General features: G+C 44.8%; 1 protein-coding gene across 2 annotated transcripts in view; it reads left to right on the forward strand.

Moving 5' to 3' along the window:
* OLFML3 (olfactomedin like 3) overlaps window positions 1–14,508 on the forward strand; it is a 49,656-nt gene extending 35,148 nt beyond the window's left edge. Inside the window, exons 2-4 of one of the 2 annotated variants that reach the window (XM_040423918.1) lie at window positions 5,675–5,954; window positions 9,208–9,282; window positions 12,775–14,508. In XM_040423918.1, coding sequence (XP_040279852.1) covers window positions 5,675–5,954; window positions 9,208–9,282; window positions 12,775–13,562 — 1,143 coding nt within the window. In that variant the 3' untranslated portion in view covers window positions 13,563–14,508. The remainder of the gene's footprint in view (window positions 1–5,674; window positions 5,955–9,207; window positions 9,283–12,774) is intronic. The other variant, XM_040423919.1, reaches the window with a different exon arrangement.
* The last annotated feature ends 11,558 nt before the right edge of the window (window positions 14,509–26,066 follow it).

Raw genomic sequence — 26,066 nt, forward strand, 5'->3', positions numbered from 1 at the left:
TTGCCCTTGTTAAACGCCACGTTTGGTGGCCCAGTATGTCCGTGGATGCTAAAGCCTACGTCCAGGCATGTAGTGTGTGTGCTAGATGTAAACCGTCTCGGTCCGCCCCTTCTGGTTCTTTGCTCCCACTGCCCATTCCTCAGGTTCCATGGACTCACATCTCCATGGACTTCATCACAGATTTGCCAAGGTCCTCTGGAAGTACGGTAATCTGGGTAGTGGTGGACCGTTTTAGTAAAATGGCCCATTTTATCCCACTTCCCAGATTGCCTTCGGCCAGAGAATTGGCAGATCTGTTTTTGAACCATTTCTTTCGATTACACCGAGCGCCGGATGATATTGTTTCAGATAGAGGTGTTCAATTCATCTCTCGGTTCTGGCGTTCTTTCTGCTCCTGGTTGGGTATAAGTTTGTCTTTCTCTTCCGGTTTTCACCCAGAGACCAATGGTCAGCCGGAAAGGACTAACCAGACCCTGGAGCAATATCTCCGGTGCTTTGAGTCAGACTGCCAGGAGGAATGGGCTGCACCTCTACCCTTCGTGGAGGTGGCTTATAACAACTCTGAGCATGCTTCCACTAAGATGTCTCCGTTCAGGTGCGTAGGGAGCAGGGATCCAAGGCTCTCTTCTCTGGCCGGGCACCCTCCACTGACTCACCTGTGGTGGATCGATGGTTCGAGGATAGACGCCCCATTTAGTCATCGGTTCAGCGGAATCTCCGCAGTGCGGTGGCGCAACAGAAGAAATTTGCTGATCGTCATCGCACTGTAGAGCAAATGTTTAAGGTGGGAGATCAGGTGTGGGTCTACACCCGGAACATTCTGCTGCGTCAGCCATCTTCCAAGTTGGGTCCTCGATTCATTGGTTCATACCCGGTGACGCAGAAGATCAACCGAGTTATGTACAAGGTTGCTCTTCCACCGTTGATTCGAGGAGTGAACACATTTCATGTATCACTTCTCAAATTCGGTCACCGACTCCGCCCCCTTTATTCAGACTCGAGGTGAACAGGATTTTGAACTCTCATTTTGTCCAGAGGTCTCTCCAATACTTAGTAGACTGGAAGGGCTTTGGTCCAGAGGAGAGATGTTGGGTACCTGCTCGTCAGGTGCATGCGGATGAGTTGGTGGCAGCTTTCCACTAGGATAATCCGGGGAAAGCTTGCTTGGAGTCTTCTGAGCCACCTCCTCGAGGGGGGTTTATGTAAGATCCTCACCTGTCTCACACTCCGGTGTGACCAAAAAGGGTCATCGTAGAGGTGTGGGACAGATTACGCGTGTCTCCACTGATACACCAGCTCCGAACTCTTTGCGAACCTACGCATTCGCATTCGCATGTGCGCTGGAGGGGAAGACCGCATGGGTTTCGGGGACAGCTTGGCCAGGCTAGTGGCACTACTCTGCGGCCCAGCTTGTCTCCGGTGCCTATTGCGGATTCCATTCCGGTGTCCATGTCGACGCGCTCGCACACTCTCGCAGAGCCTGTCGTGCGTCCGCGTGTACGCTCGAAGACGGGTTTGAAAGGGGATACGCAGTGGCGCGTACGCGCTTCTTATGCACTTCGCTGACCGTCGATGGGAATAGCGCCTGGACACAAGTTCAAAGTAGATTAGGGGGCCGGCATTGGTCTAATTGACTAATGACCAACGAAAGCCTTGTACACAGGTGTAGGGCAGGATCATGACCTACGGGGAGTGGACATTTGGCGCCCTGGGATTTGTTAGCAGGCACATAAAAGGTGGCCTCCCAAGTCGGTCAGTGCCCACTGTTATCTTCCCTCATCCAGGTGCTGGTCAGTACTGCTTGCTGCTGACTGAAGTTTGCTTGGACTTCGTCCGTTCCAGTGGGACCCAGGACCTGGGATTTTCCGTGTCGCATCCATTCACTTGGCAAGTTACACAAGGATTATGCACGGATCGGGACTACTCCTGGCTTCCCTTTGTTTTGTTTGCCTGATATTAGCTCCAGTGAACTGGACTTTATTTATTTTGTTAATAAACCCCTTGACTTCATCTTCACTGGTCTGTTTTGTTGGTGCCTTGCATTACAGGGAATGCATGAAGCTTTTAAAACAGACATGTCAGGAGTGGTGAAAGGCCCACTTTAATGCATGCTCATATGACAGGTATTTTGTGGCTACATCTCTATTTCCCCAGTTTAACTTTGGAATCTCCCAGTAAATGTGTTTACAGAGTATACAGAGCAGATAATTTCTTGCACAGTCAGGAGAATGTGAATGACTAACCTAACCTTCTAGTCAGTCCAAAACAACACTGAAATAGATTATTATTCTACTTTAGGGCACCTGCACACGGGTGCGGGTGAATGTGTAGAAGATCTGTACAAATTTCTATGCAGATTTCTGTGCATTCCTGCACCCAAACCACACTTAAAAACGCAATTTCTAACTGCGGTGTTTGGTGTGGATTTGCTGCGGTTTTGCCATAGATCTCACCCTTCATTAGAAAAGGGTGAAATTCGCAGTTAAAATCCCAAACATAATTGACATGCTACATATTTGGAAACCCGAATGGCAGGTCAATTTCTGCACAAAAAAGTCAGCAAAGTGTACATGTGATTTTTTAATCTCATCCACTTTTCTGGTACTTTGCTATACTGCGGTTTTTCTACAATGTCGTACATAGTATTATATTGTTTGATATTGTAATTGTATGCGTTTTGTATTATATTATATGGCCATTGTTACCAGTAGGGAATGGATGGCAAGGATTAATTAGAAAGGAATGGCTGGCAAGGATTAATCAGGAACAGGGCTAATCACCCTGTTCCTCCCCATCTCGATTGGATTCAGGTCCGGTGACTGTGGAGGCCAGGTCATCTGGCGCAGCACCCCATCACTCTCCTTCATGGTCAAATAGCCCTTACTTTTAAAGTTTTCCCAATTTTTCAGCTGACTGACTGACCTTCATTTCTTAAAGTAATGATGGCCACTCGTTTTTCTTTACTTAGCTGCTTTTTTCTTGCCATAATACAAATTCTAACAGTCTATTCAGTAGGACTATCAGCTGTGTATCCACCTGACTTCTCCTCAACGCAACTGATGGTCCCAACCCCATTTATAAGGCAAGAAATCCCACTTATTAAACCTGACAGGGCACACCTGGGAAGTGAAAACCATTTCAGGGGACTACCTCTTGAAGCTCATCAAGAGAATGCCAAGAGTGTGCAAAGCAGTAATCAAAGCAAAAGGTGGCTACTTTGAAGAACCTAGAATATGACATATTTTCAGTTGTTTCACACTTGTTTGTTATGTATATAATTCCACATGTGTTAATTCATAGTTTTGATGCCTTCAGTGTGAATCTACAATTTTCATAGTCATGAAAATAAAGAAAACTCTTTGAATGAGAAGGTGTGTCCAAACTTTTGGTCTGTACTGTACCTCTTACATCCAGGGACATCTCCTGACAAATATACCTTATCTTTCCTCTTCTCCTCCGTTTGACCCAGACCACCATGGCAAATTCTTTCAGCCACATCTCGTCTCTATAGAGTTTGTAATACAGACACGTTAGTTTTCTCAGCTTTTCCATGAATCTCCCCATCCTGCTGTCACAACAGTGTCATCCTGCTGCCACCTCCAATACTGTGCCCGTTGTGCCCCCCAATGCCACAGGTACTATACTAGTGAGTGACCCCAGTAGACATAATTGGGGTCATTTATCAAACTGGTGTAAAGTAGAACTGGATTTCCCAAAGAGCTGTCAAATATGAAAGGTGGAATCTGATTGGCTGCTATGGGCAACTTAGCCAGTTCTACTTTACACCAGTTTGATAAATTACCCCAAATGTTCCTATAGTGTCCACAGCAGTTATAATGTCCCCTAGAGTGCCCCCTGTAATAATAACACCCTATTTTGTGCTCCAGGTAATAATCCCTGTATAGTGTCCCCAGAAATAATAGAACTACAGTGCCTCCCCAATAGCAACGCCCCCCACACTGCCCCCACATAGTAATTTCCCCCCACACTGCCCCCATAGTAATTTTACGCCCCACACTGCCCCATACAGTAACTGCCCCCACACAGAAATTTCCCCCACACTGCCCCACATAGTATTTTCCCCACACAGTAGTTTCCCCCACACTGCCCCCACACAGTAGTTTCCCTCACACTGTACCCACACAATAGTTTCCCCCACACTGTACCCACACAGTAGTTTCCCCCACACTGTACCCACACAGTAATTTCCCCCACACTGCCCCCACATAGTAGTTTCCCCCACATTACCCCCACGCAGTAATTTCCCCACACTGCCCCCACACAGTAGTTTCCCCCACACTGCCCCATGCAGTAATTTCCCCTACACTGCAACCACACAGTAGTTTCCCCCACACAGCAATTTCCCCCACACTGCCCCATACAGTAGTGTCCCCCCACACTGCCCCCACACAGTAGTTTCCCCCCACACTGCCCCCACACAGTAGTTTCCCCCACATTGCCCCCACACAGTAGTTTCCCCCACATTGCCCCCACACAGTAATTTCCCCCACACTGCCCCCACATAGTAGTTTCCCCCACATTGCCCCCACACAGTAATTTCCCCCCACTGACCCCACACAGTAGTTTCTTCCACACTGCCCCCACACAGTAGTTTCTTCCACACTGCCCCCCACAGCAATTTCCCCACACAGTAGTTCCCCCCCCCCACATAGTAGTTTCCCCCCACACTGCTCACCATACAGTAATTTCCCCCACACAGTAATTTCCCCCACACTGCCCCCACACAGTAGTTTCTCCCCACACTGCCCCCACACAGCAGTTTCCCCCACACTGTCTCCACACAGTAGTTTCACCCACACTGCCCCCCACAGTAATTTCCCCCACACTGCCCCATATAGTAATTTGCCCCCCACATAGTAATTTCTCCCATAATAATTTGCCCCCACATAGTAATCCCTCCCATAATAATTTGCCCCCACATAGCAATTCCTCCCATAATAATTTGCCACACACAGTATCCCACCATCATATTCCCCCCCCCCCCACAAGTCCTCCTGTGTCCCCCCCTAGTTGTCACATAAAAAAAAATAAAAAAATAAAAAAATAAACGCAAAATACTCACCTGCGCTTACTTGCAGAGCAAGGCGCGCACACTTCACTGTGCTACTGCGTCCCGGCACAGACACGCGCGACGACGTCATCACGCACGCCTGCGCCAGGATTTCACTACCGCATAGGCCTTACTAGGCTTGAAGCCTATGGTGGTGATCTGTGGCGGGGCAGGGAACTATGCTCTCCTGTGCCCCGCCGCAGTATGTGGGCGTCAGCGCTCCAGCAATGAGTGCTTCCCTCTGTATTGATGGAAGCGCTCATTGCTTCTGGCACCCCCCTGAGAGCCGGCACCCGGGGCGGACCGCCCCCTCCCTAGGCACGCCACTGTTCCCAGTCTAGGCCTGGTCCATAGGTTACTGAGGTCCATGCGGTTGCTGTATAACATGTGCTGTTAACAGCAGCTCAGGCAAGATGTCTGCCTCCATACACATGAAACAGAAAATAGAATGAATAAATCTACAATCAGAAAATAAAAAGATATTAGAAAAATAGAATACCCTTGCTCAAAATGTCAACCATGCTGTTACTGGTTACATACCATTGTATTTCCTTCTTCTTTACACTTACGTATAGCTCTAAATTATACCTTGAATGTCTGTAGGAAAGAATTTCTCAATGGCATGATCAAAGCAGTCGCTATAGCTCAGAACTTCGTGACTTCAAGAATCAGGTCCTAAAGATGCTGGAGAACATAGAGAAGGAGCGGGAAACAGTAAGGAATGAGATGGAGAATACAAATATTCGGCTTGATCGGCTTGAAAGAGAGGTGGACTACATGGAGACTCAGAACCCGGCACCACCTTGTGTAGACATAGATGAAAAATTGACAGAGCTTCATCTTCAGAAAAAGAAAAAGAAGGAAAAATATGCAAAGTTAACAGGTAGGTTTTCCTTGTATAGTTTAACTTACAATCATGGCCTTACAAATACAGCAACTGCAATAGTTAGAGTACTTTTACACTAGCGTTTTTCTTTTCCGGCAGTTCCGTTCTAGGGGCTCTATACCGGAAAAGAACTGATCAGTTTTATCCCCATGCATTCTGAATGGAGAGCAATCCGTTCAGGATGCATCAGGATGTCTTCAGTTCAGTCTTTTTGACTGTTCAGGACGGATATAATACCGTAGCATGCTACGGTTTTATCTCCGGCCAAAAATCCGGAACACTTGCCAGAATGCCGCATCCGGCATTTTGTTCCATCAGTGTATTAGTGCCGGCATTTAAAATACCGCAATGCCGGATCCGTCCTTCCGGTCTGCGCAGACGGAAAAAAAAGTGAAAAAAAAAAAATGCTGTATCCATTTTTCCAGATGACACCGGAAAGACGGATACGGCATTTCAATGCATTTGTAAGATGGATCAGGATCCTGATCAGTCTTACAAATTCCATCAGTTGGTATACGTTTTGACGGATCCAGCAGGCAGTTCCGGCGGCGGAACTGCCTGCCTGATTCCTCTGCCGCAAGTGTGAAAGTACCCTTAGACCTTATTCATATGTCCGTGTTAGTAAGGATACCTGTCAGTGTCATTCAGTGTTTCATACGTGAGGATGTCTGTGAAGGGTCTTTATTTGATCAATTTTTTGCCCTCTGTGTGTTGTTAGTACTATATTTCATGTACACTGCTAGGCTGAAAACATTTTTCTAGAACATCTCCTACCAATGCTCAGTGAAAACCGCTGACAGAACACGGATGCCATCTGTGTTGCGTCAGTGGTTTTCCACAGACTCACAGACTTCAGTGGGCATATTTGGTCTGCATCATGGATCTAAGTAGTGCACTTTTCCACTGATCTACGGTGTGTCTTGCAAATCGCTGATGTGTGAACAACCACAATATAAGGCCTTATTCACACAGTCAGTGTTGGAATGATAAGGTATAATGGAAAGATTTGCACCTGTTCTTTGTTTTTGACCAGGCCTGGTTTTGGCTCATAATCACAACTAGGCCTAATCAATGGGTCTGTGTGCTGTCGGTGGAGAATACAGACAGCACATGTATGTGATTCACTGGTATCTAAATAAGGCCACTGTCACATTTGCGGAAGGGTGATCCGGCCGCCAGTTCTGGCAGGGAATGCGGGGAATCTGCCGGACACAAACCGCAGCATGCAGTAGTTTCTGTCCGGCCAATTCTCTGCATTTTTCCAGATTGCGGCTGAATCTCCGCTGAACCTTTTTCTGATTTACCTTCAGGTGTGAATGCGCTTCTATCCTAGGAGTAGCATTCATGTACACTTTTGCCCCACCTGCTTATAGCTGACCTTGATTAGGTGGTACATATAGCTGTGTGTGCTCCTCTTCTCATCAGTTGCTGATGCACATAGAGGTGACTAGGAGCAACACACTTTATGTGCAGGATCTGCGCTCCTGAATATAGATGCCCAATGGCATAGGTAAGTTTAGAGTAGGTCCTGCCACACTGAGACCACCATGGCGGTGGGTAGGTGGGCACAGATGTGTTTTTAACAAAATATATTGGCTAAGAGTCTCAGATTTTATTATTAGAGTGAGGGTTTAGTGAATAAATTGTGTTTGCATCTATTGTTTTAGTGCCTTATTTTCCGTGATTTTATACATGTAGCAGGGGTAACACACACACTCTTAACTCAAATTTCTTAACTCATCACGTTATCTTGAAACAAAAGACATTGCTTAACACATTTAATTGCATTTATTTTAGATAACATGTCTCATAAAGCATGTGTGTTAACCCTGCTACATCCTTACATCCGCATATTTACTATCATATCATGCAGGATGTTTCGTATCCTTTTTTCCGTGATTTCTTTCTTTATTTATCTCCACCGAACCCCATTATAGTTAATGGGACCGGTGGGCATTCCAGTTGCATCTGGCAATGCGGAATCCGGAGAACTCTGCTGAAACAGCCTGCCAGAATTGCATCCTAAAGCCGCTTGAGGTCAGTGATTTCTATCGCAAAACCAGAAGCATAGCCTAAACAGAATTAAGGTATAATGGCAAGATTTGCACCTGTTCTGTGTTTTTGACCCATACCTGTTTTGGCTCACAATTACTGATAGAAATCCCTGATCAAACACTGACTGTAAGAACAAGGCCTAATCCAGTGATTCCTAATCCGACCCTCAAAAACATAATCTCCTCAATTTACTTCATGCACTGTTCCTCAGATACTTAAAGGGTTTACCCGAGATGTGCCACGATTCCATGTGGTGGCCACTTCGGGGATCACGTGCTGTACCTTGGGCACATGATCCTAGCCTGGGATTAGAACTCATGGACATGCACTGCAGGTTCAAACCCTAGACTAGGATCACGTTCCCATTGTACAGCACGTGATCCTGGAAGTGGCCACCGCATGGGATCATGGCGCATCTCTAATAAACCATCTGAACCCCCTTGCTTTATTTTTTAGAGTAAATCTTCCATTTAATCGAACAGTCTTGTATTCTACCAGTAACATGGAAGGAAATGTTACTATACTTATAGTAATATACCTGGCCATAGTGAAAATGTCATTGTGTGGTTATGCCAAAAATTGATTGTGGCAATTCGGTTTTTCTGAAAAAACAGAACAGAATAAGGCCATTTTTTCGACATCTACATTTTTTCTGCCCTTCCAAGAGATCCATAAGACCAACTTTGCTAGTAAAACCCCTCAATGACACTCAATGTAGCAAATACAACTACTCAAGATCAGTGATGGTCAGTTCGCAGTGTTCGCCAGCGAACACATGCGGGCTGCCATCCTTAGTAAGGTAGACTCACCCGTCCGGCGAAGCACAGGTAAACCCCTACCTGTGCCTATGCCGGGAGCTGGTCTGAAATCAAATGCAGTCACCGGGAGCAGGCAGTTCCGAGAACAGCCCGATGAAGGCCCCCGGCGGCTGTTCTCGGAACTGCCTGCTCCCGGTGACTGCATTTGATTTCAGACCGGCTCCCGGCACAGGCACAGGTAAGGGCTTGCCTGTGCATCGCCGGACGGGTGAGTCTAACTTACTAAAGATGGCAGCCCGCATGTGTTCGCTGGCGAACACTGCTAATTGACCATCACTGCTCAAGATTTCGTATACATATAATATCATATGAAAATGACTGCGCATGCACTGTAAGTTCAAAGGGGTTAGTGGAACCTACCTCTCATGTTATAATAGGTTGTCCCAAGGCTGAGATTACTGAAAATGTGGAACCAGATGTGATGCTGAGTCCTCCTGTCAACCGGAAGTCATGTAAGTGGGTTCCATTAACCCCACCTCTCTTCTTTTTTTTTTGTAAAAATTTCCTTTTCTATCCGTAAAGGATAACTGTCACATTTAGACCCTAATTTCAATTTTCATATATGTAGTTACTAATAACATGATATTCCAGAATCAGTTACTATTAGACTGACTTACCCCATATTTAATAAGATTCAGCCCTTAGCAACCAGTCTGCCTAAAACTGCAATCTCACTATTCAGTTAAGATGGGCGCCACTGCCCTCACCCCGAGGCTAATCCCGCCTGCCCTCACTAGCCAGTAACAATAGCCCCCCAACAGTGTCAGTAACCAGAGCCCTCCCCCCTAAAGGGTTAATCTCCTGCAGCACAAAGGGGTCCTCTTACCACATGTTGCTTTCATTTATACACTGAGCAGACGGCAGATCTCCCTTCCCTGCTCTGCGCTGCTTCCACTCTGCATTCTCCAGCTCTGCTGAGTGAGGGAGCGTCTGCCAAGCGCAGGGACAGGGAGAAGTGCACACAGCCCAGGCACTGTTATCAGCTGCTGGGGAGGACCTGGCTTTAATAATTTACTTACAGTCCCTGGCTGTCAGTAATGTGAGCCTGCACGCTACGTCCTTCAACAGATAGACGGACCATGCCTAGCAACCCTATTTTAAGCACAGGTAAAAGTAGGCAGTACAGGGAACAAAACTGTGGAATTAAGGTTGAAATAGGGCCACCAAGGTGATATTAATCACCACGATCAAATACTCAAAAAATAAATAAAATACGACAGTTATCCTTTAAATCAAACTGTGTCACATTTCAGAGGAAAAAGCATAGTTCAAAATTGGTCTTATATAAATAAAGTGCAATTCCTGTATAATACACGTCAATGGAAAATTCCCATAAACACGTCTGTAGATAATATTTATATAAATTCCATGTTGTGAAGCTGACAATCATAGACATCTCCTCCTGATGAACTGAGGTTATCTGGCAGCCAAGGTTTATTTTAGAATGAATAATGCTCCACCAACTACAAAATATAAGAATTTCTTGACCTGTATTAATGCACTTGGTCTGTGTAATAATGATTACTGCTTGTTGTCAGTGAATAAGCACATGCTTGCTTACATCCAGATGCTGTAAACCCAGGAATCCAAGCTGCTGTGCTCACAGTGGAGTGTCATGGCTGTGTCCAATTCAAGAGGGCCCCTGTGCAGAGACAGTATACCCTTTCTCTCCAGGAGTTCATCATAGAGCACCCCCCATGGAGATATGACAGTCCTCCAGGATAGCTTAGTTCCTGACAGGCATTCAGATCTGAAGGTTATGGGCCTCCCTACCTACTAGGCCCTTATGCAACTGATCCCTGATGTACTTTGGTTGGTTTCCTGGACTATGTTTTTTTAAAGGTTATATATTTTGAGGTGTAGCCACATTTCTCACAAAACTCCAGCGTTTTTGCAATAAAATCTTGACAAAACTGGACCCTGTGGACACAGAACTATGGGGGAGACTTATCACACTGGTGTAAAGTAGAACTGGATTAGTTGCCCATAGCAACCAATCAGATTCCTCCTTTCATTTTCCAAAAGAGCTGTCAAAAATGAAAGGTGGAATCTGATTGGTCGCTATGGGCAACTAAGTCACTTCTACTTTACACCAGTTTGAAAAATGACCCCATATGAATGTAAACAACAAATGTGCCATTCACTGACAACAAAAAGAGATCTTGAAGTTGAGACACACAGTATATTTATTAGACAGTTACTACAATTTATTTGCAAAAGACTGGTAAATTCCTATAAGTATGCCACAAGTGCCTGGAAACTCCTTAGGGAGACTTATCAAAAGTAGTGTAAAGCAAAAGTGTTATGCCAGCCAATCAGATTCCAGCTTTTCTTTCTCAGAGGGTCATTGGTAAATGAAGGCAACTAAATGGTTGGTCACTATGGCAAGCTCCTACACTAATTCTGATAAATCTTTCCTCTAATTGTCTTTAACTCATATCCCTAGAAAGGCATTGCAGGCTTAGACTGCATGTCTTTACACCTTATTAAAGGGGTACACCGAGAGTGTTAGCCTATCAGTATCACCTAAATGTTGAGGGTCTAAATTCTAGGACCCCCACTGACCCTGAAAATAAAGCCTAAACCAGTGCTTTTCCCCCTTCACAGTTTTTCTATGCACTGTGGTGCTCCCATCCACACATTCATTTTTAGAATCGGTAGTGTATCATAACATTGAATATTGGGGGTTCTCCAGAATTTACATATTGATGACCTATCCTCAGGATTGGTCATCAATATGAGATTTGGTAGGGGTTTGACTCCCAGCACCCCAACCGACCAGCTGTTTGAGGAGGCCACAGTGCTTCTGTGACTGCCCCGGCCTCCTCGCAGCCTACCAAGCACAGCGCTGCACATTGTATAGTGGCTGTTCTTGGTATCACAGTTCAGTCCCATTCACTTGAATGAGGCTGAGCAGGCCATGTGACTGATGAATGTGACATCACTGGTCTAGGAAGCTCTCCATGAGATCTATGGCCTCTTTGTACAGCTGATCAGCGGCAGGGTCCCAGGAGTCAGACCCTTGTCAATCTCATATTGATGATCTATCCTGAGGTTGGATCATCAATATGTAAATCCCTTTAATATCTGTATGTACTCACACCGCCTAGAATGGAGATGTGGCTGTGTGAGATGGGGACCCATTCTAAAGATAGGAGCAGGCCCCAGGAGTGGAACCCACACCTATCATACATTTATGGCATATCATGTGTCCAGATGGGACACACCCTTTATTATCTCTATAAGCAGCAGTATGACGAGGCAGCTACAGATTTAGACAATTTTAGTACACATACATGTATTCTAAGATTTAAAGGGGTTTTCCGAGATTATAATACTGATGATCTTTCCTCTGGATAGGTCATCAGTATCTGATCGGTGAGGGCCTGACACCCGGGGCCCACCGCTTTCTCGCTGCTTTCCCTAGGCCGAGTAACAACACATTCATCGGTCACATGGCCTAGGCACAGCTCAGCCCCATAGAAGTGAATGGGGCTGAGCTGTGATACCAAGCACAGCCGCTATACAATATACTGTGCTGTTCTTGGTGAGAACAGAGAAGGCCGTGGCACTCACGGAGCCCTCCGATCAGGTACTGATGATCCACCCAGAGGATAGGTCATCAGTATTAAAATCTCAGAAAGCCCTTCTAAGTCTCAGTAATATAAAAGTAGTAACAACATTTGGCATTTTATAACTAAAATGGATGTATTCTTTGGTTATAGTGCAGGTGTCATAAAAAATAATCAAGTCTGCATTTAGATTTCACTAAAATATGCAACCATTTTTCTGGTCTAATGTAGAAATATACATCTCCATGGTTACAGACTACAAACAAACCCTGTGTGTAGTCTTATCCAGCAGTCACTCTTTAAGAATGGTATCTTTACTTCTTTCTTTGATTTAAATTTATAATTGTCTTTTGAATTCCTCTACTTATGTAGATTGCAGCGACACTATTTCTCAAGTCAATGCCATGAAAATCCTCAAGCGCTTTGGGAGCAATGCTGGCCTTTGGACAAAGGACCCAATCGTAAATTCTGAAAAAGTCTATGTCTTTGACGGATCTGGCAATGATACAGTGTTTGTGTTCTCTCGTATGAAGGAGTTCACTCTTTCATCTTTAACACGCAAAGTGCCTCGAATCAAACTTCCTTATCCATGGATTGGCACTGGACACATCGTTTATGGAGGCAATTTATATTATATACGGCAAGATGAGGAATTTCAGGTTATAAAATTCAACTTGACGACCAAAACAGTAGTTGACAGTGCTGTTCTGCCTATTGAAGACCAAGTTCCCGTGTATGGGCTGTCCAAATTCAACTACATAGACATAGCAGCAGATGAAGAAGGTCTCTGGGTCATCTATGCCACCAAGGACAATGAAAAGCACATCTGCTTAGCCAAACTAGATCCAGTCAACCTTGGAATTGAGCAGATGTGGGATACTCCTTGCCCTATAGAGAATGCAGAAAGTGCTTTTGTGGTGTGTGGCACTCTGTACGTGGTATATAACACCAAGCTCCCAAGTCGCTCTCGTATCCAGTGTATCTTTGATGTCAGTGGCACCATAACCAGTGAACAAGTCCCTATTGTTTATTTCCCAAAACGATATGGATCTCACTCCAGCATGAAGTACAACCCCAGGGAAAAGCAGATCTATGCTTGGGATGATGGATATCAGATCTTATACAAACTCACCATGAAGCCTAAGGATGAACTGTATTAGAGCTGATGGTGATTGTATAATTTTATGTATCTTTTGTCATTTTAAAGGGTCATACACATAATACTCCACATATGGCATCAGAACATCTAACTGAGGAAATATTGAACTTCTATTTCTGTTTCCCTGCTTATTTTTTTTATTGTTTCTGTTCATACATGCTGAATCAAAGTCATTCTTCACCCAGCGATGTGACCCATTTGCCTCTCCCAGTGTAATAACAGTATATATTCATCCAAAAATGATTTTTTAGCATAATAATGATAATCCAGTGTTGATGTGTAGACGTTGAGTGTTTTCTTCCTGTTAATGAATAATGACTTCCACTCTCCCTACAGTATCCAGTGTCGGACTGAGTTTTCTTGGGCCCACCAGAGAAAATAATTCTGGAGGCCCTCCCTCTGCTAGACCTTAGCGCCCCTGCTTTATAAGGGGCCTTGTTTTATAAAGGGCCCAATATTGTGTCACAGCTTGGGCCCCCCCCCCCCCCCCAGAGGATCCTCTGGTACTCTGGTGGGCCAGTCCCACCCTGCAGTATCCTATCCGTACAAGGCCTAATTTATTGAGATATCTTTATAGTGTTTAAAGCTCAGTTTCCTGATACAGAGTTCAAAATCCCCATTTGGCTACCCGCAGCCACCACTAAAGGCAGTATAGGAGCTTACTACATACTGGAATGCCTTGAATGCACTAATAAATCTGTAAACAGCAATCTCCTAAGGTTCCTCTAGGGATGGCTATGGGGTGGGAAAATATTATCATTTAAAATGCATGTCTATACATGCTTATATCAAGATATTAAGAAATTAATTTTCACAGACTTTGGGACCTAAAAATGACACCATGCTAAAAAGTAACTCATTTAGGAAAACTGTCTAAGGCTGGGTTGACGTCACGTTTTATTTCTCCCTACATTTAACGTATATATTGGGAAAAAAGGATGCAAAAGCATAGTGGAATACAATTTTCGGTTAGAGGGGTATTCCCATCTTGGACATTGGGGTCATATCATGGCCTCCTCCATTCTTTTTTTTACGGGACTTGCTAAAATAGCCGAGCGGCACGCTCAGCTACAGATGTAGCAGGGTTAACACACAAACTGTTAACTCAAATTTCTTAACTCATCGCGTTATCTTGAAACAAAAGTCATTGAAAAGCAATTGAAGGTGTTTGCTTAATGCATTTAGATAACACGTCTCATAAAGCATGTGTGTTAACTCTACTACATCCGTATTTTTGGAAGTTCCATTGAAATTAATCGGAAGCGCACCACGCAAACGCGGCCACCTCTTACAGAAATAGCTGAGCCAGCGCTATTTTTGCAATCCCATAGAAATGGATGGAGGTCAGCTGTGCATTTGTGGTGCACCCTCTGGCATTTTGGGGGCTCTGTTTTAAGTATTGGTGTGGGTCCTAGAGGTGGGATCCGCACCTATCAAACTAAACATTGGGGGCATATCCTAGGTCCAAGATGGGCCAACCCCTTTAATGTATACTTTATTTTTATTTTTTACAATGGAACTCTGTATTGACGGATTCCACTGTAAGACAAAAACGTGATGTGAACCCAGGCTAAGAGAAAAAACTGTCCTTCTTAAAGGGCATCTGTCAGCAGATTTGTACCTATGAAACTGGCTGACCTGTTACACGTGCACTTGGCAGCTGAAGGCATCTGTGTTGGTCCCATGTTCATATGTGTCCGCATTGCTGAGAAAAAAGAAGTTTTAATATGTGCATTACATATCCATTACACCAAAAGGCTCTCTGCCGTGCCCTCTCCACTTTGATTGACAGAGCCAGGCAGCGCAAATGTCCTCATGCTGGTCCCTGTCAATCAAAGTGGAGAGGGCGCTGCAGTTGCAGAGAGAGCAGAGCCCCTAGGTGTAACAGCAACGCCCTTTAATAGCAGCCAATCACAGGGCAGCTTTGATTTTTCTCTTAGCCAGTTTTAATAAATGAGACTCAATGCTTTATAGTATATGAAAGGGGTTCCACACTTTTTTCTTCCTTTAGATCAGGGGTCCTCAAACTACGGCCCGCGGGCCACATGCGGCCCGCCGAGGAATCTGATCCGGCCCGCCGGGTCTGTTTAACAGTTAACCTTTAAGCATGCTCAGGGCCTGCGCACCTCTGCTCTCCTCCTCCTGCGCCCTGGCTCCCTCCCTCCAATGTCAGCTCTGCTCCGGCGGTACGTGACTGCTCACTGACGTCACTCGCCTGCTCCTCTCAGGCGACGCAGGTGACGCTGGCGCGTGACCTACAGTGAGCGAGTTAGCGCCGCCGCCGCCCGCCCGCTGTCTGCTTCTCATATCACCGCCCGGAGCAGAGAGAAGAAGCCTCAGGCTCAGGGACAGCCTGGACAACTGTGGGTGCGTCAGTGTGGCACTTAACATTTTAATATTAACAATGGAGAGACAGTGTGTGGTGGGCATTTTTTACAATGGGGGGGGGGGGGAGTGGCGGGGCCGATGCGGGGGACATGAAAATGGCGGCCACTTGTCTGTGGGGGACATGAAAATGGTGGCCACTGTGACAGTGGAAAAAAAAAAAAAAACGGGCAGTTAGCTGGGTTGGCATGCTCTCATTTTATACTCAAAGAGACTTGGATAACAAAATGCCAGTCTGCCTGTCAACAGGTCAGTCAGAGTGACACTTGGATAATGAAATATCAGGGTGCCAGTCTGCATTTCAATAGGTCAGAATCTGACCTATTGAAATGCAGACTTGCAGCCTGATATTTCATTATCCAAGTCTCTTTGGGAAACAATTGAGAGCATGCCAATCCAGCCAACTGCCAGTTTTCTTTCCATGGGGCAACCATGATAATAAAATAGCATCCTACTTATATACGCATTTCCTTTTAGGCCCGTTATATAGGGAGAACCCCGTCAGGGACTGATCTTGTCTTCATAGAAAAGACTGCAAGAGGTAAGTGTCCACGTGGGGGGGCAGAGGCCTGTAAGTGGGGGTTCTGGTTTGGAATGGCTATATAAGCAGGAAGATCCTATTTTAGTGTCATGGTTGTCCCATGGAAAGGATCTTCCTGCTTATATAGCTATTCCAAACCAGAACGTCAACTGAAGTGTAAAATAGATTACTGATAAAAGGGGTCTCCTTGATAGAAATACTAAGATTTGATAAGCGTTTCCTTTTCAGTGTTCGGATTTAGAACGTATCAATTTGGCCCGTTATATAGGGAGATATAACAGAACCCCATCAGGGACTGAGCTGGTCTGCATAGAAAAGGCTGCAAGAGGTAACTGTCCACACTGCCCCCATTGTCCTATAGGTGCAGGTCCCACCGCTGGGACCCGCACTGATATAGAGAACAGAGCCCCGAAAGTGAAGGAGGGCGCACTGCGCATAAGCAGCCGCCCGCCATTCATTTCTATAGGGCTGCCGAAAATAGCCGAGCGCTGGCTTGGCTATTTCCGCCAGCCTCATAGAAATGAATGGGAGCATGGGCAGTGCATGCGCAGTACACTCCCATTCACTTTCGGGGCTCCGTTCTCTATATAGGTGCGGGTCCCAGCAGTGGGACCTGCACCTAACGATATTCCCCTATTGTCCAAGATGGGAATACCCCTTTAAAAAATATAGTCCGGCCCTCCAATGGTCTGAGAGACAGTGAAGTGGCCCCCGGTTTAAAAAGTTTGAGGACCCCTGCTTTAGATAGATCATCAGCCTCTGATTGGCCTGGGTTTGACACCTGGGAACCCCGCAGATCTGCTGCTTGAGAAGGCAGCGGCGCTTGCAATGTTTCCCGCTCAGCCCCATTCACTTCAATGAGGCTGAGCCGTGCCCAGGCCAGTGAAATATCATGACATCACTGGCCTGCAAGAAACAGCAAGAAGGCCGGGTGCTTCTGCAAGCGCCGCTGCCTTCTCAAACAGCAGATTGGCAGGAGTCCTGGGTGTTGGACCCCCGCTGATCAGATGCCGATGATTCATCCAAAGGATGTGTAGAACTCCTTTAAATTTAAAGCAACTTTTTGATGCTAACAAATCTTCACTTTATCGCCATAAACAAATTACAGGCAGATGTGACATGTTTCGGCTAAACAGCTTTTTTTTATCCGAAATGCGTTGCATCTGCCTGTAATTTGTTTATGGCGATAAAGTGAAGATTTATTAGCATCAAAACGTGAGTGACGATCCCCTTCTTCTACTTGGGGGATGCTCAACCTGCGGCCCTCTAGCTGTTGTAAAACTACAACTCCCACCATGCCCTTTTGCAGGCTGATAGCTGTAGGCTGTCGGGGAATGATAGGAGTAGTTTTGCAACAGCTGAAGGGGCCGCAGGTTGAGCATGCCTGTTCTACTTGGATGTATGGGCTTGCACCCCTGGATATGAGCACCACCTACCTCTAGAGGGCAGACTGATTATTTCTACACAGTAATTGGAAGAAAGCTGTCGTTTATCGGTGGGAGGGCGAGGGTGGGGTTATTCCCAGGCTCATGAATACTAGGACTTTTTCCTCATAGTGTGATGCCATTGCTGCAGCTGGTAAATGGTAAAGTTCTCAGAAGCTAGGTTATATTCACACATAACAGAGAGCGCTGGAATCAGCCCGACTGTGCCCCCACCGGATGTTATTATTAGGTGGGGGGGCAGGATAAAGGCGGTGACTGATTCTCTGTAAATCTCAGGCCTACTATAAAATTATCTAATTTTGTAAATACAGTACAATATTAAAACCATCCTTTGATGACGAAATGAGCTACATCACTACTAATTTTACAGCAGATTCTAACAATCACAAAAATATGCATTGTTTGGTAATACGTAAGGTTATCGCAGGTCGCAAGGCATTATCTAGTCAGATTTCGGACATACGTAGAATGGGCTGTGCTATTGACGGCAGATTGATAGAATAGACAGTGAACCAACAACCTGCAATACCAGTCGAGTGTACTATATCTATATCTGCAGGAATGGCGTTTATGAGGAGACATGACACACAGAGAGGAGGTGGGGATGTGGCGAATGAACAGCAGCACTTGTATGCAGTCTCCATTACCACAGTCCGCCCTGTCTACCATTTTTCTGACACAATAGGCCACTTTTATCAAACTGAATAATAAATCAGTCTTAGTTGCCCATGGCAACCTATAAGAGCTCAGCTGTCAGTTCCTACAGGGCCCTGAAAAAATGTGTCACGAGGGTGTCAAGAGCCACGCCTGACTCCGTTATACCTGGGGTCAGGAAGTCGCAGCGGGTGGCTGCGCGCTCTATGTATTAAGATAGTGCTGTTTCTTAATGGTAGCTTCCTGGGTTTGCCTTGCAACCCTTTTTGGCTCACTCAGGGATCCGTAGCTTCTCCTCCTCAGCTGTTTCTTGTCTGTCACTCCCAACCTCTTTATATTCCCATCTCCCACTTCTCTGGTTGCCAGATATAGAGCTTCCTGCCTGGACTTCTATACTGACCCACTGGAGCTGTGTAGTTGTGTTCCCTGGTCGTTGTTCCAGAGCGTTAGCCTTCGGATCCCTGTTGGGCTTCTGTTGTCTGCTGTTGTTGCCCACCTGGGATTATATGTTTTGTCTGTGTTGTCTGTCTTGTCTGTCCTCTCCTTGGTGTTTTCCTTTAGTGTTAGTGGTGCGGACTAGTGATCCCACCGCCCTATTCACTACTTAGGGCTCATCTTAGGGAAAGCCAGGGTTTAGGCACGTGATCGGCGTACGGGTGAGGAACCCGTCTAGGGACGTCAGGGCAGTCAGGTGCCAGCCTCAAGGTAAGTTAGGGGTCACCACCTTTCCCTCTCCCTTGGACAGGGCCTTCCCTTTTCCCTCCCCTTGCGTCACGTATGTGATCGGCACTCCGGTCATGACAAAATGAAAGCTGAGCTCTGATTGGTTACTATCGACAACTAAGACAAATTTACTATTTGGCAGTTTGATTGGGAGATATTGGAGGCAGGCTACTTTTTCATGGGCCACCCGGTATAATGTGATGAAAAATGAATGACGCCAGCAAAGGAGGCAATATGGACACTCACAATGCATTAGTAAGTGGCTTGTATTAATTGCTGCTGACGTAGGAAAAGCCCTTTAAGTATGGCAATCTTACATTTCATTTTCAGTGTCTAAGAATTTACATCTCTCAAAAATTGGTTAGCACTCCATTCTGTGGCTTATTCTATTAATCTGCATAAATGGTAGAGAACTTTACAAATATATAGCATTTTTTTTCAACTTGTACTTACTCTAAACCATAGCCTGTATCATAACCTAGGTTGTGCAGGATTCAGAGCTCAAATCCCCCAGCTTCCCTGCTTGTTCAGTGTCTGCACGGTAATAGGATATAAGAATAACTAATATCCTCACGATATTGACTGTTTCCAGTAGTAACCTGCAGAACTATGAATGTGGCTCTGGATCATGTATGTAATCATGTATGTATGACTGGTGAATTTGATATAATGCATCTTGTATGCTCCTCTTCTATATCAGCATCCTCATACGCCCTGATACTGAATCACTTTCTGCTGCCATCGTTCCTAATTGTAGGTTTGTTTGTATTGTGACCTATAAAAGCTGTGAAGCACCAGTTCATGTGATGTGTGAAAGAAGTCATGCTGCTAAATAAAAACTTTGCAGTTCAGTCCTCTGTATGTGTTTATAGCTCGAGTGTAAAAAATCATTCAAATATACAATGTGTTCGAAACCAAGTATTAATTCTGCACCTCTCTGGTTTGCTTTTATTGAGCTATTAATAAACAGATTAAATGCTATATGATTATTTTAAGTATGGCTGTGCTCTTATTGTGTCAGTGGAATATTGTATTCTTACACCACCAATAGAAACAGCAGTACTCCTCCATTAAAGGGGCCGTGCCAAGTTTTTAAGTTATCCCCTATTCACAGGATGGGGATGACTGATCGGCGTGGGTTGTGATCCACACCGCTCCCATCTACAGGAATCCACTTTTCCTATCTTGATCAAGTGGCAGGTTGAGCGTGGCCCCTGCTACTCAATTAATTTTTCATGGGATTGCCAGAAATAGCCGAGCGTTGTGTTTGTCTACCTGCATCTGCAACTTCTGTAGTTCTGCATGTAGATTACTGATCAGCGTGCAACAAGTCTACCATGGTTTACATGTGGAAAATGCACAATGCGGATTCCATGGCAAGCAATGAGATGCGAGGAAATCCATGCTGAAATCCATGTGTAAATACCACCATGTATACAGACCCTTATGCACTCATTGGCACACAAAAAACACACCCAAATACACTCACCTAAAGAATTATTAGGAACACCATACTAATACGGTGTTGGACCCCCTTTTGCCTTCAGAACTGCCTTAATTCTACGTGGCATTGATTCAACAAGGTGCTGATAGCATTCTTTAGAAATGTTGGCCCATATTGATAGGATAGCATCTTGCAGTTGATGGAGATTTGAGGGATGCACATCCACGGCACGAAGCTCCCGTTCCACCACATCCCAAAGATGCTCTATTGGGTTGAGATCTTGTGACTGTGGGGGCCATTTTAGTACAGTGAACTCATTGTCATGTTCAAGAAACCAATTTGAAATGATTCGAGCTTTGTGACATGGTGCATTATCCTGCTGGAAGTAGCCATCAGAGGATGGATACATGTTCTCATTCTGTTTACGCATACTGGATGTTTTTCCCTTTTCACACCATTCTTTGTAAACCCTAGAAATGGTTGTGCGTGAAAATCCCAGTAACTGAGCAGATTGTGAAATACTCAGACCGGCCCGTCTGGCACCAACAACCATGCCACGCTCAAAATTGCTTACATCACCTTTCTTTCCCATTCTGACATTCAGTTTGGAGTTCAGGAGATTGTCTGGACCAGGACCACACCCCTAAATTTATTGAAGCAACTGCCATGTGATTGGTTGACTAGATAATTGCATTAATGAGAAATAGAACAGGTGTTCCTAATAATTCTTTAGGTGAGTGTAGAGATGTCAGATTGCTGCAAACTTGGCATGCGGTTATCTCTCAGGCATATATGTAAATGATTACACGTGTGGTCTGATTAAACACTGGGTCTTGCCACAAAAGCATGTAAAAGTTCTTGCCCCTGCCCTATATAAAGGCTCTCAGATTCTACTCTTGGGTAGTGTACCTCTTGGAGAGAGATCTTTGATTTCTGAACATGCTTCTACAATGCACTTCATTGAGAGAAGGAGGATGTCATTTTTCGACAAATTGGCTGCCATCTAGAACTTTCTGACCTAGCTGTTCGGAGGTATTGGGAGTAGTGGTTATGTGAGGGCACGCACACATGGCAAACAGTCTCCGGACAGCCGAGAGAGACTACCACTAGAGTGGATCATTCAATCCACCAACAATCACAAGCAGCTCCCAGTTTTGTTGTCCACCATCCAGACACAGGTGGCACCTTCATTATATACCCCTGTATCTACCAAGACTATATCCAGGTGCTTAACAGAAAGAAATTTGGTGTCATGTGCCCATTACGTGTCCTGCCACTGACAGACAGCCCCTGTTGCCTTTGTTTGTTGTGTCGTTAACGAGAAACCTAGACTGCTATGGACTGGAACCATATCATTTTTAGCGACAAATCCAGGTTCTGTTTGGGATCTGACAATGGTCAGATTCGAGTATGGAAGCCTCATGGTGAGCACTTCCATCCTGCCTTTGCTATGGAGAGACACTGTCCTAACTGCTGGTGTGATGGTCTGGGAACCCATTGCATAGGACAGTTGGTCACCCCTGGAAGTAGCATAATGGACAAAAACAACTCAGTGATATGTGTAGGACATCCTGCAGCCACATATGTTTGCTCTCATGGCTGATCTTCCAACTGGCATTTTCCAGCAGGATAATGCTCAACCACACATAGCAAGGGTTTCCCAGGAATGTCTCCACCGGATTACAACACTTCCTTGGGCTGCCCAGTTGCCAGATTTATCCTCAGCAACCTACAATTGTACAGGATCTACAGGTCCAGCTGCAACATCTATGGGCAAATGTGCCGCAGGATACCATACAAAACCTGTATGCCTCAATGCCCAACCATATATCATATTGTTATCATTTACATATATCATCATTACATTCACACATAGAAAGTTTCATTTGATTCCAACAACCCCTTCTTGGTGTTTTATTTTTTTGTGAAACATCTGCTGAGGCACATGATCCATGATTTTATCGTTGAGGCTTCTGAATGGGATCTTGACTGTTCTGACTTCATACACGTTCACACAGTGTACGGTCTGACATTCAGCATAAACCATTCCTGTCTTCCAAATAAGAGGACTGTTCTTAGTAGTCTAACAGTGCGTGTGAGTGAGAGATTGCACAAGAATACAAAAACATGTATAAGTATAAAGTATAGGATAGCATGTACTATAACATTACATTAACACTGAAGCACATGGTAAAATGGCTGCCTATACATAGGATTGCATACCTATCTAAGGCTAGTTTCACACTAGCGGCAAGGAACTCCAGCAGGCTCGACTACATGTCGTAGTTTTATTCCGGCCGCCTCTCGGCATGCGCTGCAGTCGGAACTCCATTAGTCAATTGGGCCGGAGTGGTAGTCTGGGGGCACGCGTGCACTAGCGGCAGCATGGATCCGACAGGCTGTTCACCCACTGGAACAGCCTGCCAGAGTTCCTTGCCCCTAGTGTGAAACTAGCCTAACAGTTATAACTCCCTGAGTAACAATTATAGCTAACTGAACAGCTCTGCATAACATAATATCCCTGAAACAAAGGCAGATCTCTCACCAGATATGCTTTTACAAGGATGGTGGAGTTTGAGAAGGAGACATACATAGGACAGCTCTGCTGATATATCCTGGTAACTGGAGGCTTCTCTTTCCCAGGATGCTTTGCACTCCCACAATGCTTTGCACCACCCACAATGCAGCAGTCTTTGTAACAAGAAAAACAAAGTGTATTACAACTTAACACCGCTAGATGTTGCTATAACCACACTAATCACTACAGAAATGCCAAAACTGAGGCAGACATAACCTGTAATGATTCTGAACTCTGTTGGGCAGAACATTGACATTATTGAGGTTCTGTCATGCTGTTTATATAGATTTGTACTCTCCATGCGGAGGAAAAAGGCATTGTACTTGTTCAACACTTTAATTTCTAAGCTTTGTAAGACAATTCAAACAGATACATTGTTACTGAATAAAAAAATATATATTGTGCACAATAGACCAGACATGTTTAACTTCTGATTTGTCATTTGTTTATTGAGCATTTTATACATATAGCCATACATTGGTGACCAATCAATAGATGCTAAGGTGAATACCTTAAAGGGGTTGTCCGTGTTCTCCTTCTTATCAGCTGTTTCAGACTAGCTTCAACACTGCAAGAGGATGCTGGAACCACACAGCTTTGTGCAGTAGATGGAACTTATAACTGCGGCAATGTTCCCTTTCGGTTCAATAGGGGCATCGCTGCAGTTACAAGCTCCGTCTGCTACATAATAGATGGAGCTGTGTAGTTTCAGTGCCAGCTTCTGGTGCAGGTGCTACGCTGAAACAGCTGAACTGTGGGGTGATCTGACACCCTATCCCGAGGATAGGCCATCAATATAAATATCCTGGAATACTCCTAAAGCACCATGATCTTAGACATAGCCAATAATATTTCACTAGTAATAATGAGTTAAAGTGTTAACTACATGTTTGTGAGTAATCTGACAATATTCGCAATATTCATCATATAATCATATAAATATTGGTGCAAGCTACTACTAGCCATAACAAGCTCTGTATATACTAAAAGGAACACACTGAAAAATCGAAGAACATCACAGATACCAAGAACATAAAGGATACATAGCAAATGGAGACAGGTACAAAAGGCATTGTATGCTGCTAAATTGTACATCTCAAGCATTTTTAAAGTGGAGACTATTAAAAAATTATACATATTGTTAAATACTTTAATGCACATTAATGGGCAAACTGGGTTGGGTGATCTTTCCTTCTACTCGTTAACACTTTATTAACAATTCAGTGGAAATATGTGAAACAAAAACAGTATTTCTGTGGACTAGAGAAATGAGTGAATTTCTTGAAATTTGTTTCATGTCCCCTTCAGCGAAAAAATTTGATTTGCGACGGAATCAATTCTACATAAATCAAATATGCTCCAACTGGCCTGAAAATTGGTATATAACACTCTGGTGTCTACTGAGACTAACATTTTTATATCTTTTTATTATCCATTTAACATTTATTTTTTGCAAATTTTTTGCTCTCCCCACCCTTTAAAGCTCTTGAACGCAATGACAGCGATATCGTCAGAGTTACACTGACATACTGTACATAGCTATAGGCCAGGGCTGGTCAACCTGCGGCTCTCCAGCTGTTGTACAACTACAACTCCCACCATACCCCCTGATAGCTGTAGGCAGACTGGGAATGCTGGGAGTTGTAGTTTTGCAACAGCTGGAGAGCGGCAGGTTGGCCATCCCTGCTATAGGCAAACACATGGTTGACGGTGTTAACAAACAGCCTGTTCAAAAACACACCACACCGTCACATGTGTTATGGTTTTTTATATTAGAAACCTTCCAAAACTGTCCCTTATTGGGGCACATGGTGTTTAAACACACATGGTGTTATGAGAAAACAGTGGCTTATTGGGGGTCCAAGCTCCAAAAAGTTATGCCTTAACAGAGGCAGATCCCTGCACCTGATTATACACACACACATTTTAATGTCAGAAGAAAGAGTGGCCTGTTATGAACAAGCCTGGCAACATTTGCCCTTTTATTTTGGAGTAGCAGCAGCACAGTGTGGATGTAGAAAGGGAAAAACATGCAACAGACAAGGCATTAGATGTGTATGTGGCTGTGTTGGGTTAGTAGTAGTAGTAGTAGTGGTGGCTGTATAGTGGTAATGGTAGTGGCACAGTAGGGGGATCAGCAGCATTAAGTAGCAGCAGCTGCAGCAGCAGCCATACAGCACAAAACATGATGGTAGGCAGACATCAGCAGTAGCATGATGATGGCAGAAGCAGCCACACTATATAGAACATGATCGCAGGCAGGCAGACAGTGGCATAATAGCGGCAGCAGCAGCCATACTATATGGAACATGTTGATAGGCAGGCAGATGGCGGCAGTGACATGAGGCAGCAGCCATACGGTACTGAATAGGATGGCAGACAGTGGCAGTGACAGGATAATGGCAGCAACAGCAGCAATATAGTACAGAATATAGTAGGCATGGAAGACGGTGGCATGATGATGACTGCAGCAGCAGCCATATGGTATGGAACATCATGGTAGGCAGGCAGACAGCGGCAGTCACATGATGGGGCACCATCAGCAATGGCATATCTATTCATTGGCCTCAGTCAAAAGTGTCTGAAAATTATCATTGGTCCATGCCTTTTTCATTTTGAAAAAAGTAATGTTTGTACACTCGTGGAGGACAGGTTTGTCTGTTTGGGTGTCACAACGCCCCCTGCCACCCTGAAAACCCTTTCTGAGATGACACTAGAGGCTGGACAAGACAGTA

This window comes from Bufo bufo, chromosome 3 (assembly GCF_905171765.1).
Source record: "Bufo bufo chromosome 3, aBufBuf1.1, whole genome shotgun sequence".
Classification (NCBI taxonomy): domain Eukaryota; kingdom Metazoa; phylum Chordata; class Amphibia; order Anura; family Bufonidae; genus Bufo; species Bufo bufo.